Source organism: Budorcas taxicolor, chromosome X, assembly GCF_023091745.1.
Source record: "Budorcas taxicolor isolate Tak-1 chromosome X, Takin1.1, whole genome shotgun sequence".
Taxonomy (NCBI): domain Eukaryota; kingdom Metazoa; phylum Chordata; class Mammalia; order Artiodactyla; family Bovidae; genus Budorcas; species Budorcas taxicolor.
In genome coordinates, this window is record NC_068935.1 from 125047001 (window position 1) to 125062484 (window position 15484).

The following is a 15484-nucleotide window of genomic DNA, read 5'->3' on the forward strand; positions in this document are numbered from 1 at the left end:
AGAGACTAGAAACATGCCAGGTACACTGGTGGCTGGTGGTGGAGCCAGGATTTGAGCCCAAACAGCTTAGCTCAAAATCCATGCCTGTCTTAGTCCACCAGACCTGCCATGACAGAACTTAAGCAGCAGGCATCTATTTCTCACGGTTCTGGAGGCGGTGAAGGCCAAGATGATAGCACTAGCAGATGCTGTGTCTGTTGAGTCCCCTTCTCCCGGTTCACGGACTCTGTCTTCTCACTGTGTCTTCAAATGGCAGAGGGATAAGTGGGTCCTGGTGTCTTTCTCTTTTTAGAAGGACATTAAGCCTATCCACAACTCCAGGCATCCTATTCTTGCACAATAGCTCCCCAAGCAGGAAAGAAGAGGAAGTTTAGAGGCAGAGAGGAAATCTCCCCCAGAGGCTGTTCGTGGACTTCCTTTCCTTTCTCAGTGACCCAAATTGGGCTCCACGGCCACCTCTACACCAATCGCAGGCCATGAGGAGCAGGATCGCCATCACCAGATTAGTCCAAACAGGCTTCCGCTGGGCACATTGTCGTAAAACAAAACTAGGGCTCTGTTGGGAGAACAGGGATGGTTTGGGAAGGCAGTGTCAGGCACGGCCGATGAAGCATGGTCTCCTGGTCAGGAAGAGGGGGCGTGGTCCCACTCACCAGCAGCAATGAGTCTCAAGGTTGGTCCCTTTCTGCCAGCCATCCCTTTGTCCATCACACACAGATCTACACTTGGTTTATAAATCCCCAGAACTCTGTAGAACCAGGCCACCCCTTTTGCCTGATCTGGTTGAAGGAAGTGACAAAGTAAAGGCAGTGATGATCTGACTGAATGATGTGCCGTTCATCTGAGACATCAGTCCTCGAGATGGGGGTGCCCCGAGGACAGGCTCATTTCTACCAGGCTCACTGGGTTTGCCTTGGTGTCCAGCTCTGTGTGGGGCACAGAGTCGTTGCTCAGTCATCATGGAGAGATCGAGTGAGCAGACTGGTGACTGAAGATGATATTGTCTCCGCTGAGCGATGCTTCTGGGAACAGACTGGTATGGGGCTCTGTGAGTCATCTGAGGGAACAGAAGCTTGCTGTCTGTTTCCAGGCAGTTAAGAGTCTAACAGTAGGGTGATGGTCCAGCCAGAGGACAAGGTTGCCATTGCTTGTCTTCTGGAATCAACAACCAGTGTTCACTTGCCCAGGGATGTGGTACCTTGTGATAAGTTCTTATTGTATTACCACTACATGAATGTTGTATCTATCAAAATGGACTTGGCTTTGCGGAAGAAAGAGGAGTCCTCCTTTATTTCTCTTTCTGTAGCTTTTGAAGATTTATGAATATGGCTATTGAAGAGGGGGAGAAAAATCATGACTCTCTTTCCTCCATGTTAGCTTGTTAAACTGAGGCGGAAATGATTCTTTCATTCAATTTGAATCACACTGATGAGGTGACCAAAGGATGTAAAACAACCTTCATAAATGATGAAGTATAAACCAGACATAAAGGATGATTATTAAGGAAAAGACGTGCTTGCAGCATAAGAACCTTCCCTTACTCCTACTGATGCACTTTAAAAAATCTGTTGTCCTTTTGTTTTAGACCTAGAAGGTTTTGACTCCGTGGTATCATCTACTGAGAAACTCAGTCACCCAACCACAAGCAGACCAAAAGCCACGGGGAGGCGACCTCCATCCCAGTCTCTGACATCCGTAAGTGTCTCCTCGCTTCCCGAGGCTGGAAAGCAGGAGAGATTGGGGCCTCTGGCCAAGGGCTGTGCTGCAAGTGGCTGACTGGAGGACCCTCTGGGAGAGGGAGGTCTATGAGCTACACTGCTGGCTGGAAGCAATTGGAGAGTCTTCTGGAGTCAGGCAGTGCTTCCTTCTTTTAGTTCTTTGAGCATCTGCCAGTGAGGTGGGGACTCCCTCGTGCCACTCTCCTCCTCTGTCCATCCACGGATTTTTGTTTGAACCTGAAGTGAAATCGGTAAGAGGAAAAAAATGTCATGTTTTCTGATGGGAAAGGAGAGTAAGGCTGGTTTGGTCTATGAACAAAAGAGAACTTTTGAGGGAAGAAAGGGTAAGCAGCTCTCCAGTCCTTGGCAGTGGCCCAGCATTTTTCTCTCAAAGCCCTGTCCTCAGCACCCCTGCACGGAACCCCACATAGACCTTTAGGAGATGGGTTTCAAACGTACCAGGCACCTGACCATGCAGGAGAGAACAGTCAGAACACTCCAGATAACCCAAAGAAGTTTTTGTTTGGGTCATTTTGAATAACTTTGTTTCTTATTCAAAACCTGTAATGCATTTATTGTACCACATTTGAAGCACAAAAAGGGTGAAGAAAAAAGTAAGTTCCCTGTAGTCTTGTTCCCAAGAGCTAAGACCTGTTCACCTCCTGCTGTGTATCTTGCACTTCTTCAAAATAGGCCCACACAAAATATATGGCTTTGGAAGTTGCTTTCCCCTTCCGCTGTGCACCTTCTCCCCATCATTGCATGCCCTCCCATCACGCCACAGTGAATGTGGCTGCCCCCCGTGCTCTAGCCTGGGAATACGTGGGCGTTTATCTAGCCAGTGCAGTATCACTGGACATGTATGTTTCCATTCATCCTAAACACTGAAGTGAAGGTCACTGTAGAAAAATCGTGATGCTTCTGCAAGCAGCATATGTATGTCTGTATGTGTGTGGGTCTGTCTGTCTCTATATATTGAGTTGCCTTGTCCTTGCTGGGACTGTGGAACTAAAGCCTTCACTCAGATACCAAAGAATTAACCTTTCTCAGGTTTCTCAGGATGCTTTCTAATGATCCCACCTAAGGAGTGGTCATTTAGAAGAAAAAGAATGCCACTTCCTTTGGACCTCGTCTCTCATATCCACTGAGTCTGGAAGTGTGGATTGAGTGGTCCTGTTTTTCCTCATTGTAGGAAGCATATCTAACTGTGTAGTGCCATCTTTGGGGAAGAAAGGCTTGAAAATGTGGCTTACTTTTTCACTATTACAGAGAGCACTGTGTCAGCACCACCTTCCTTCCCTCTCAGCTTTCCACACCCTCCTCAAACATTTCATCAACACACAGACTATTTAATTGCTTCTTAGTATCTCCGTATTTAAATATTTCATTCTGCTGCTGCTGCTGCTGCTAAGTCACTTCAGTCGTGTCCAACTCCGTGTGACCCCATAGACGGCAGCCCACCAGGCTCCCCCGTCCCTGGGATTCTCCAGGCTACCTCTGATATATTCTCTATGCATCCTTCATCATTTTTGTTTTCTGTCCAAATTCTTCTCAACTTTTCAAGATCTAGAGGACCCTGAGGTATCAGAACAGAATTAAATACAGAGAAGTTTGAGTTTCCACCCGCCCTCCTCCCTGCACCACACTCTTGGTCCCTACAGCCTGTGTCTGGGGGTTCGGATACATTTGGGGGAAACTGAGTAAAGGCATGTCATCTTCACCCCGCCTTTAGATAACATGTTTGTTCATTCACTCATTCCACAAATATTGATGGTTATCTGCTGTGGGCTCAGCTCTGCTCCAGGTACCAAGGCTGTGACTGGGAATGAGATAAATATGGTCCCTGTCTGCAGAAAGCTTATGAAATAGTGGCTCGAACTTTGACATATTATATGAAACAATTTTATTTGTGGACTTAAAGCAGCAGGATACATTTGTGCTTTAAAGAAGTACAATTGCTGTGGTCTTTCCCTTCATTCCTGTCCATTCCTGTTTACCCTTCTTTCCATTAGCACCTTCCCATTAGTTTCTTCACAGCAAAATGGGACTACTGGGTATGAACATATTCCTAAAAGGCAATTGGAGGGAATGATGGAGGAAATACATTAGTCATGTCTCTGTAGCCTGGGGCCTCTCAACCTAGTGTGAGCTTTTTATTGAATTCAAAGAGCCAACATTGATTGACAGCTCATGAATCATAGGTTATATAGGAGGAAACTGGCTTTTTGAATAAAATCTGAAAATAAGAGGCATTATAAGGTAGTTAAGCTTATAGTAAAAGAAAGCTTGGTTGGGGGGGATGTAGGTAATTGGATTCTCAGATTAACTGAAGATTAACAAACAAGACCTTTTCATTTTAAAACATTGCTTAAACATTCCCTCAATGTAATGCGTAGTAAGTAGAGTAAACAGAAGAAATTGAATAGTATTTATAGGTCTGGTTTTTCTATAATGGAGCCACACGGTGACCCTGAACATGGCTATTCTTCCCGCTGCAGAGGTGGAAGGCGCAGAGGCAAGGCTGAATAGGAGCTCAGCCAGCAACATCTCTGAAAGATTCCTCCTTGCCACAGGAACTCTTCTTTTTCTTTGCTTTGTCCTAAAATAAGGAAATTCTAACATAGTCATCTTCTTTAACGAGGTGATTCCAGTGAATTGGTTTTTATTCATCCAGCTTTTTCAATCTTCACAGCAAGGCAGAAAGGGTAGGAGTGTTTCCTCATATTTCACCAAGAGATGCTGCCATTCTGTAAATACACCTTAGCAAAGATGGAATCCAGAATGGATAATGATCGTCCATGGCCCTGAGGGCAGCGTTTTAGCAGCAGGTAGCAGATTAGATATAAGCGTGGTGTGCTGGCAGGCAGGGCGGTTCTCTGGGGCCGCAGATACTGCTCACTGGACTGCAGGGCTGCTGATCCCTTACTCCCGGAGATGGTTTCCTCTCAGACAAGTCCTTTTAGGCACTTCACTATGCAGCAGATTCAGTGGTTCTGAGAAAGGATCAGGAGGGAAGGGAGGAGAGGCGGGTTAGAGGCAGCTTCCTCTCAACCTGAATGTCCTTCCCCACTGGACTGTCCACCCTGTGAGAGCAGGGACTGTGTCTGGCATGTCCCTGTCAAGTTCAGTACCAAGCTGAGTGCTTGGCACATGGTAGCAAATGTTTATAAAAAAGAGAGGGTCTCTTAGGGATGGAGGGAGCTGGAAAAGATAGATGGATAGGTGGATGCTTGCACAGATGAAATGACCAACAGCCATCAGTGGAAAGATCCCATAGAAAGAAAGATCTCTGGTCAAGGAAATCGTCTTAGTCCCAGTTCTGCCGCTCTCTCTAGCACACAGATAATAGCACACTTTCTGCCTGGCATTATAATAAAGAGACAAACAAAATATAAGTGTCGAGTGCTTTGAAAAGCGTACTGCATTATGTTAACAAAAGCTATGTCAGCTAAGGTGTAACTCTGACAAAAGCATTTTCTTTTGGCTTTATCCAGTCTTCCCTTTCAAGCCCTGACATCTTTGACTCCCCAAGTCCTGAAGAAGACAAAGAAGAACACGTTTTGCTTGCACACAGAGGAGTGGACGCATCCAAGAAAACGTCAAAGACTGTTACCATATCCCAAGTGAGTGGCCAGCTGTGGCGAGGGTATCCTGACAGCACGGGACCCCTGCCTTTTCGTGTCTGCTCTGATGATGCATTATAAACCAAACAAAGAGAAACAGATGCCTTAGTCATGTGGAGCTGCTGAAACAAAGTGCCACAGATTGGGTGACATAGAAACAACAGAAATCGGTCTCTCCCATTTCTGGAGGCTGGCTGCCCGAGATCAGGATGCTGGCGTGGTTAGGTTCTGCTGAGAGATCTCTTCAGGAGTGCAGACTGATGACTACGCTTTGTATCTTCATATGGAAGAAAGAGGGTGAGAGAGCTCTTTGGGGTCCCTTTTAGAAGGGCAACAACCCATTCATGAGAGCTCCACCTTCATGTCCTAATCGCCTTCCAGATATCCCCTGTCCCAATACCATCCCAAGGGGAGTTGGGGTTTTCACATAGGAACTTTGGGAAGACACATTCAGTCCATTACAACACACAGCACAAATTTTTTGTCATTCTTTGGTGACAGTGATGACTTTGGTCATCAAAATCCCTAAGGAATGTTACGGTCTCCAAAACTGAGCATAATCCCATGTTTTCTCTTATGGCTTGATCCCCTTTTCATACCAGCAGCCACACACACGTGCACACACACATATTTCCTCACACACCATCACCATCACAACAACCAAAACAGTTTTATTTTTTTTTTCCAAAACAGTTTTACAAAGATTACATGAAATACTTTAAATACTGTGCCCTCTGCCTACAGATTGTGACTTTTATGTTCAAAACTGGTGGTGTCACAAATTACAATTGGCAGTTCATGAATTTGAATAACTAATGGGATTTCTTACATAAAAGCTTATCTGGATTCATTTATTAGGATAAATTTATAGTCTAAAAACATTTTAATTTCACTGCATGCCCAGGGATGGTATAGCTCTTTTATTATTGGCTTATGAGAAACAAAGAACACATTGTTTAGCAACTGTGTGTGGCTTCTAAAGGTTATCCTAAACAAGTTCCGTTCATCCTGTGATTGTGAGGTATGATTTTAAAATGTCATGTTCTCATGCTGAGAGAAGCTGGTCAATTGAAGTTATTTTCGGTAAACATTAGCAACTACTTTCTGTCTAAAAACAGAAAGCAGAAGTCATTTTTAAGGCACTCACAGCAGGAATTAACACAAAGAAATCAAAGGTGGTGTGAAATTTTCCTTCTCATAGATTTATGGATTTGCATGTATAGATTTTATTAAAAAGTTGATATAGTCAGCAAAAATATGATCCTATAAAGCAGATCAATTGTAATATTCACAAAACTGAAGCAGTCTGCCTTTATAAAAGGATTCCATTTGTAGAAATTGGATTTAGATCCGTTTTTTCTGGTGACCAGGAATGCCTGGAGTTGCCCTCTGTCCCACATCTCTGTAGCGACATCTACTGGTGGGCATTGGCTCTTCACATTTCTGAGTTTTCACTGTTCTGTTCCATTTTTCTTTCCTGGAGTTGTCATGTCTTATTTATTGCTTCTAGAAATTCCTCTTGAACTAACTGATCAGGACATTTGGTGGCCTGTACTCTATGAGGGCTTATAACAAACACGTGTTAGCTGAAGTGATTTTGGAGGGTGAGTCACATAGGAAATGCAAAGAGAAGCATCAATCCAAGAAATGTCTGGAAGTCACTGTGAGGACATGGGTTGGTTGAGGGACATATGTGAGAGTGCAGGGTGGGAAATGAGGAAAGGTATGAACTTGGGAGTAGAAAAGAAGCAAAGAAAATCGGGCCAGGAGAGAGGACCCTGAGACTCGGGCACAGGCAGCCCTGGTCACATTACCAAGCCTGAGGGTCCAGCTGATATCAAGGGAGGGTAGTGAAGCTCAGTTCTGCCACTCATGAGCTCTGAAATGTGGGGGATTTCTCAACCACATCCCTAAGCCTCAGTTTCCTGCTCCATAAAGCCTGTGTGCCAGCTGACCCTCGTTTCAGTTGTCCAGCCAATGTCTGGCATATAATTAGTGCTCTGTAAATGTCAGCCCCTCGCCCCTCTTACTCTGACTCCTACTAACAATCAGCACAGGATGGTGGCGCATTCTCTCTGGCAGCAGAAAGCGATTTTCTCAATGATAACTTGGCAGAGAAAAGGCGAGCAGAAAGGCTGGGAATGATGGCCCATCTGCTTCTGGCTGACTCTGCCCAGATTCTCCCTACAGCACAGCCTGAGTCCAGGCTCAGCCTCCTCACCATGCCAGCCCAGCCCCATCTTGGCTCCAGCCCTGGGCGCCGGCTGCTGGAGGGAGTCCCGGCTGTGTTGCCCAGCGTCAGCAGCAGCCTCGACTCCCTCACCTCCTGCCATCCTGTCTACTCCCTCCCCCAACCCCCCCCCCCATGATCTCACCTCCATAGGCCTGCGGCCTGCCCCTCTTTCCTCCCACCCATGTCTCTCATGCTCCCTGTGCCCTCCTGGCCCCTTCAGGACACCTCTCCAATCAGACCTGCCTGTCTGTCTCTTCCATCTTCACGCTGGGCTCTTACCCTCAAGAAATCTTCCAGCTCAGGGTCTCCCCTGTCTTTGAAAGCCAATCCAACCCTTTCTTGATCCTATCTCCTCCTGAGGCTTCTTCCTTTCTCAGCCGAGTATTTGCAAAAGGAGTTCTAAATCTGCAGGCCATGCCCCTCTCCGCCCCTTCAGCTGCCAACCTGCCTTGACCAGAATTCACTCTTCCTTGGCTCCAGCAATCAGCTCCCCTCAGTTTTGCTCTCAGCACCTCTGGAAGCTCCTCCAGGGGGCCCTCTTCTGGTCTGGCTCCATCCCCTCTCTCACCTCTCCATCTCAGCCCCCAAGAGTCCTCCCCTCTCTCTCCACCTCTTCAATCCTGGGCACCTGTAGGCTCCATCAGTGGGCCTCTTCTCTTGCCGTTCTGTGTCGTCCACTCCCATGGCTTGCACTTCATCTGGTGATTTCTCTGGCCCAATTCACTTTTTCAGTCACTGACTCTGCCCATTGGACTTCCCCTTCGGCTGTCCATCAGGCTCCTAAAATTCAGTGTATCTGAAACTGAGATTGTTGTTTGGGCTTTCAGTCTGTTCTTCCTCCCATGAAAGGGTCAGCCTTAGTGCCTCCTTCCGCATCCCCACCCGCGGCCCTTGGTCTGTACTTCATCTCACCTCCTGTGGCCTGTCTAGGACCACATCCTCGTGACTGTGGGGTGTCTGCTCTGGGAGGGCAGGGCTGCATCTCTTGTTTGAATGAACCTGCCATTGCCACATCTCTCTAAATTGTCTTCTCTCTAGACTCCTGGCCACTGCCTGAGGCAAACCCTCACTGTGTCCAGCTTTCACTATATGAGAGTTCCCAGAAAGTGTCTAGATCTCCAGACCCGCCAGCCCTTCAGCCTTTCTGCAGCCACGGTGACCTTCGCTTGGCAGCCGATCTTATCCCTTTCCACAAGCCCCCTGTGCCTCCCTAGCCTTAACTGTCCCTGAGGGCACACCCCACCTCTCTTGCCCCCTGACATTCTAGCTTCCCCTGACTGCAGTTCACTCTTTGGTCTCTAGGCCTTTGTCTCACACTGCCCCCTCTCACACCCATACATGATGTGTGTGGTTATGTATGTAGTCATGTATGGGTGTGAGAGTTGGACTATAAAGAAAGCTGAGCACCGAAGAATTGATGCTTTTGAACGGTGTTGTTGGAGAAGACTCTTGAGAGTCCCTTGGACTACAAGGATATCCAACCAGTCCATCCTAAAGGAGATCAGTCCTGACTATTCATTGGAAGGACTGATGCTGAAACTGCAATACTTTGGCCACCTGATGCAAAGAACTGACTCATTGGAAAAGACCCTGATGATGGGAAAGATTGAAGGGTGGGAGGAGAAGGGGATGACAGAGGATGGGATGGTTGGATGGCATCACTGATGCGATGGACAGGAGTTTGAGTAGGCTCCGGAATTTGGTGATGGACAGGGAGGCCTGGCGTGCTGCAGTCCATGGGGTTGCAAAGATTCGGACACGACTGAGCGACTCAACTGAACTGAACTGCCCCCTTCTGACCACCTCCTGGTCCTCCTCCTCATCCTGGTACCCTCCCTCCAGGACACTGGGTCTCTCCTGGGTGCTTCCCTTCCTGCCTGTGCACTCCCCTGTCATTTGCAGTGTGTTGGTTGGTCTGTCTATCTGCATCTCACTGGGTTCTCAGCCCCTTGAAGGTCAGGAAAATGTTTTACTCACTTCAGAGTCTGAAGAGCCTAGCAGGTCCATGGGCCTCTGGACAAGTACATTAAATCAATTAGGAACTACCTGTTCAGAAAGGTGGTCAAATTTAAAATACATAAAGGGACGAAGGCAAAAGGAGAAGGGGGCAGCAGAGGTTGAGATGGTCGGATGGTATCACTGACTCAGTGAACATGAATCTGAGCAAACTCTAGGCAGCCGTGGAAGACAGAGGGGCCTGGCATGCTGCAGTCCATGGAGTTGCAAAGAGTCAGAGCAACTGAACAACAACAAGGGGTTGCTTGCAGCAAGAAGGCCCTTGAGGGCACATGGAGGAAGGAATGAATGGGTGGAACATGTGGAGGACTTTGGGGCAGGTGATGTAGACAGAGTGTCGTAGTAAACAGGGCAGGGCGGTGCCCCACATGCCTCCCTGGCCTCAACCCTGTCTGTCCTGCCTCACTGCAGGTGTCCGACAACAAAGCGTCCCTGCCACCGAAGCCAGGGACCATGGCTGCGGGCGGTGGCGGGCCGGCTCCTCTGTCCTCGGCAGCATCCTCCCCTCTGTCATCCTCCTTGGGAACAGTTGGACACAGAGCCAACTCCCCATCTCTGTTCGGCACGGAAGGCAAACCAAAGATGGAGCCTGTGGCCAGCAGCCAGGCAGCCATGGAGGAGCTGAGGACGCAGGTCCGGGAGCTGAGAAGCATCATCGAGACCATGAAGGACCAGCAGAAGTGAGTGTCTGCAGCCCCTTCTCAAACCACCTCCTGGGTGCTTTCCGCAAGTCAAGGATGAGTTCTGCCAGCCTGGGTCCCAGCCTCCCTGGGGATAGGCCAGCCTCCCCAGGATGATGGCAGCAGGGGAGGGAGTGGGCGGGTGAAGCCCAGAGGCTTCAGGTAGCTCAGCCGCACCTGGGAAGGGCCCAGGCTGGCCACAGGGTGGACGAGGAGTCAGCCACGAGGACCAATGTGCTGAGCAGGCTGTGAAAAAGATCTTCACATCCCCAGAACACATGGTATGCGCATGCACCACTGCTTAATCAGCCCAGCGGCCTTCTGGCATCAGCGAAATTGCCATTTCTTCAGTTAGCTGCCTTGTGTAGGAACTGGCTTGCATTTAGGGACACAGAGTAGAAAAAAGATGCAGGGGCTCTTTGAACCTGAGGCTTGACACTCGGCACACACACCCCACCCAGGACACTGCGTGCAGCGACAAAAATGGTAAAAGGGCTAGCAGTCGGGAGGCACTTACCCGAATAAACTGAGGTGCAGCGCGTTTAGGGGCCCGTTAGCTCTTTCTGGAGGGAACAGGTGAGGCACCTCAAGGAGGTGTTTCCTGAAAGGGTCTCCAAAAGCGACCTAGCAGCCCAGCTGGGGAGCAGCACGGCGGCTTCACAGGCACCTGCAGCCATGCCCTGGGGAGGACACCTGAGGGTGAGCACCTACCTGCCACTGAGTGTTCATGTTCTTCGGGGAATAACTGGGTTAAACCAAGTTAGTTTCTTTAGAGCACTGCTCAGAGCCTTCACTGTGCCTGGGAAGACAGAGGCTAGTGTATGCGGTGCTTCCCAAAAGTACATCATCGTCTTTTCCCCAGAGCATTCTAAGATAAGGCTCCTGTGGAACACACTTTGAGCCCTGTGGCTATATCCTGCTTCTGTTCCACTCAGGCTGGAGGTGTCGTAGGAACCCATTCCCTGCCTGGCAAGGGCTCATCAGACAAATACGCAGAACTGCAGGATGGGACTAGAACGGGTCTTGAAGAGCCAGCCAGGCTGCCCCTGACTCCTGCAAGTCCCCAGCTCCTAGCTGTCCTTGCACAGGAGAGCTATGGGTACCCACAGGCCCCATCCATGTCCAGGCAACAGGCATCCCCTGCCTAGACAGTGACCCCACAACCCCAGTTTGTCCCAGAGCACTGGTTCTCAGCCTTCTGACCAAGATGAATCAGCCACTCCTGGATCCAGGGCTTCCTGCCTTGGGGCCCTCCTTCTGGGAAGTGCCTAGAACTTTCCTGCATGTCTGAAATGCCCTGTGCCTGAGTCCTGAGTGCAGAGTCACCAGTGCCTGGGGGCTGCTCCACCCCATGTTGCTCTCTCCACTGTGAAGCCTGGGCGTGGTCGGCTGGAATTGTGCTTCCCCAGCCAACTTCTTCTCAAATCAGACATCACAGTGGCTCCTCTCCAGGGCCTGGCCTCCCCGCCCCGGGGTGCTGGGTCCCCACCAGTCTCCCAGCTTACCTCTCTGTGTCACTTTCCGTGCAGCGTTCAGCTCAAGTCTGTGCTGACGCTCCTCATTCCCAAACCTGAAGTTCTCGCCTCCCTGTTCTGTCCTGGCTCTTCTCCATCAACTCCCCCATTGTCTCCCCTCCTCATAGACACGTACCTTTTTTCACTGGTTCAAGACGTAGCAACTTCCTTCACACCTCCTTCTCCAATGAACTCCCCTACCTGGACTTGATTCCCTCCTGGAGTCATGCCGTGTGTTTCAGGCCCCATCTTATACTTCTCTCCTAAATCCTAAGTAGGGCCCGCTGAGATCATGGTACACAGCGTGTGCATGAATAAATACACGGACAAAGCGTGACCGGTAAATGTCAGAGAACCCAGTGTGTCAACCACAGTGCTAGAACACTGGTCCAGCTACAAGGACCACATGGCGCGCATCTGCAGCGAGCAGATGCTGCACAAGGCCTCTGCGGCCTTTGCTTTTTAATTTCCCAGTCTAGTTTGCACACATGCACATGTAAGCTGGAGTGTCTAGTACCCTAAAATTGGGCACAGCTCTCTGACCAGAGTTAGCATGGTTGTAGTGACCTCAGTCTAGAGCCTGGGTTTGTGAGATGATTCGTTTTGTTCTACTTCATTATTTAACGTTAGAAAGGGCACCGGGCTTTGTGTTCTAACTTGTGTCTACCTCATCTGTGACATAATTACTATATCCTTAGTTCAGTTCTTTGACCTGCAAGTTTTCAGGTGTTCCTATTTGTAGGATTCTGTGAAAATATCTGAAAACATAATGCTAACCTTTTAGTAATTTAAAATTCTGTGAAAATAAAGGAAATATATATACATATAGATGTGTGTGTGTGTATATATATATATATATATGGGGAGCAGTAAAATTTCTGCAATGAATATTGTTAATGTAAGTACATGTAAAGACTAGCAATTCTAGAAGAAAGGACTAATGAGAGGGAAGACAACCAAATACAAGCCTGGATACCTAGAGACTAGACCCTGGGCAAATCAGGCCACCCCCCTGAGTCTCAGTTTCCCTTTCTTCTTCTAGAAGAAGCTTACATTAAGGGATTTCCAAGGTCACGTCAGACCTATTATTTAATGGCTGCATATTTGGGGAACCCAAAAATAATGGCCTTTCTATCTACACCAGGCTCTAAGCCTTAGCCGTACAAAGAAAATAGTGTAATGTTCTGTCCACATCTTCTTTGTAAAAGGAACAGATGGATTTTGTAGTGATAAGAGATTTCTTATCTCCTGTTATAGAAATTTGGGCTTTGTTTAATGTTACTGCCATTTGCTTTCCAGACGAGAGATTAAGCAGTTACTGTCAGAGTTGGATGAAGAGAAGAAAATCCGGCTTCGGTTGCAGGTGGGTCCCTTGGGGTCCTGTTGCCCCATGAGAGGCTCAGTTGAGGGTGGGAGCAAAGTCCGGGCTTTATTTTGAAAATAGATGAGAGTTATTTTTCTACCGATTTAGATGGGCTTCCTGTGACAATTGTCTTAGAATGACACAGCCTTACTCACATCCCCTCCTGGGACCCAGGAAGTCTTGGAGAAGGCAGGCATTAGCAATTGTGCCCCCAGTTGGGTTTCTCATTTGGAATCCATCTCTGTGAAAACTACCCCCCACCCCGCTGTTTCCGGAGGCCTCATTGTCATAACTACCAGAGAGTGTGGGGCTAGGGAGACCCCATTGGTGTTTCTGTCATGCAGCCATTGAAGTTCAAAGGACCACAGCCGTTCACACTTCATGCCTGCTCTTTATTTCTCTACTTCTCCCTGACAGCTGTGTCTGTCCTGCAGGGCATCAAAGCTCTGTCGCCCTCTGGCCTCTCTCTGACCTAACTCAGCCATGACCAAAGGGCAGAGCATGTAGGAGTTGGAAATGGTGGGCTTTCCGCTCTCATGCAGTCAATTCCTTTGGTGGTGACTGGGATCCATAGTGTTTAAAGGATCGGTGACTGCATGCCATCACTTTGGGAGTGCTCATAGACACCCCCTTGGGCCCAAGCACAGTGGCCTTCCAGCCCTGCCAAGTGGTCCAGTGTGTCAGGACAACTTTCTCTACCCTCTGACCAAGAAAATGGAATTATTGTTGTATTTTTGCTTTTGACAAATTTTGGACATTTGTAGCTGGAGAATTCAAACATCTACCCTCTCCTCGAGCTTCGCGTCGATGTGCCTATTCTTTTGGCTTATGTCATTTCTGGCATCGTGATCAACTCTTCATTCAGATACCATTTCACTCATTTCACCTTTCAAACTGTCAAGTTGATTATTTTCTTTTAATCAACCAGGCTGCTTATCTTTCCAGCTTTTATCTAGCCAGCCAATTGATTGTGATTTGTTTGGCTCTTGTTTTTCCTTTGTAGATGGAAGTTAATGACATAAAGAAAGCTCTTCAATCAAAATGAATACTTGATAAATGAAATGTTGCATTATTCATCCCGAGTCCAAGACTCAAATTTTCTGCCCCAGCCAAAATAACCTTGTGCCAAAAGATTAAAGGTTTGCCTCAACACATCCCTGTTTGAAAGATTAGCACAAAAGTCTTGATAGCACAACACAAATTCCATCCAAGAGGAGATTCTTCCCCATGGTATAGTCCTGGGTCTGGCACTGGTTGTGACTTAAACAGAGCAAATTGTGCTAAAGGCTTTTTTACTATGAGATCTCACGCGAAACGAAAACTCAGGCAGTTTAGTCCATAGTGGTACTATTTTGATGATATTTTCCATTAATAAAATGTAATTTTAGATTCTTCGTTTACAAGCTTTATAATTTTATGATTTTTTTTAAATCGTGTTTTGCCACAGATTTCCCCAGTGTTTGTACTACACACAGTCCAGAGTGAGCGTCCCATTCTTTTCGCTTACGTGGAAAGCTGCCTCGCTCTGTGTCCCCCTCAAGGATTCTATTACATATGCAATTTTAGGTCCAACCTGTCCCTTCTCCTGCCAGCAAACCCCACCACCCTAAGATAAATTTTAGCTTATATATGATGGTATATTTACAAAAAGAGAAAGAGAAAATCTGGTATTTGCAATGATCTGTGCCTTCTTTTTACCACCCTCTTGATTGGAGCTTTTGTGATGCAGCTACCATGATTTAAAAGACACACACACATTTTTTTTTCTAGCCACTTATCAAAGTCCACTAGAGGCCACTGTCTTCAAAGCTTCCCTCGCCTAACCAAAGGTCCTAAGAGGAGACAGCTGTGAAGTTGGGCGCGCTCTTTGGTACCAGCTGTGACTTTTAAGTTCTAGTTTTAGGTTGTTCATGAACTAGAAATGTCACCCCTGCTTGATTTTTCATCAGCCAAGTTAAGCCCCTGCTTCCTGTCCTTTGCACCTTTTGAGTGAACAGAATATGCATTATTAAAGCAAAAATAAATAAAAGTAAAAATGAAAACCAAGGGGGGGGAATGTTGTATTCTTTCCTGCACTGGGTCCTCGTGTGTGCTGTTGTGGAAACTGTACTCACATGATGTCATTTGCCTTGCTTTCTTGTAACCCTTTCCTCAGGTCCAAGAGAAAGGGGGGAGGCGCTTGTTGAAGTGTAGCCGTTGGCTCGCTCTTGCATTCCTGGAATTGCTTTTTCCGACCCAAGGAAACTGGTGTTTGCTTGTCTGCTTTATCTCTGTAGCCAATGAAGAGTTCAGCCCTAGACTCTGTAACTGTTTTCTCATCCTTAGCTGAAAATAAGG

The 15484-nt window shown here is 47.6% G+C and overlaps 1 protein-coding gene across 2 annotated transcripts in view; it reads left to right on the top strand.

The window, feature by feature from the left end:
- SH3KBP1 (SH3 domain containing kinase binding protein 1) overlaps nt 1–15171 on the top strand; it is a 331561-nt gene extending 316390 nt beyond the window's left edge. For both annotated transcript variants that reach the window (XM_052662946.1, XM_052662948.1), the window contains 5 exons: nt 1586–1695; nt 5213–5341; nt 10002–10270; nt 13084–13147; nt 14151–15171. In XM_052662946.1, coding sequence (XP_052518906.1) covers nt 1586–1695; nt 5213–5341; nt 10002–10270; nt 13084–13147; nt 14151–14192 — 614 coding nt within the window. In that variant the 3' untranslated portion in view covers nt 14193–15171. The remainder of the gene's footprint in view (nt 1–1585; nt 1696–5212; nt 5342–10001; nt 10271–13083; nt 13148–14150) is intronic.
- The last annotated feature ends 313 nt before the right edge of the window (nt 15172–15484 follow it).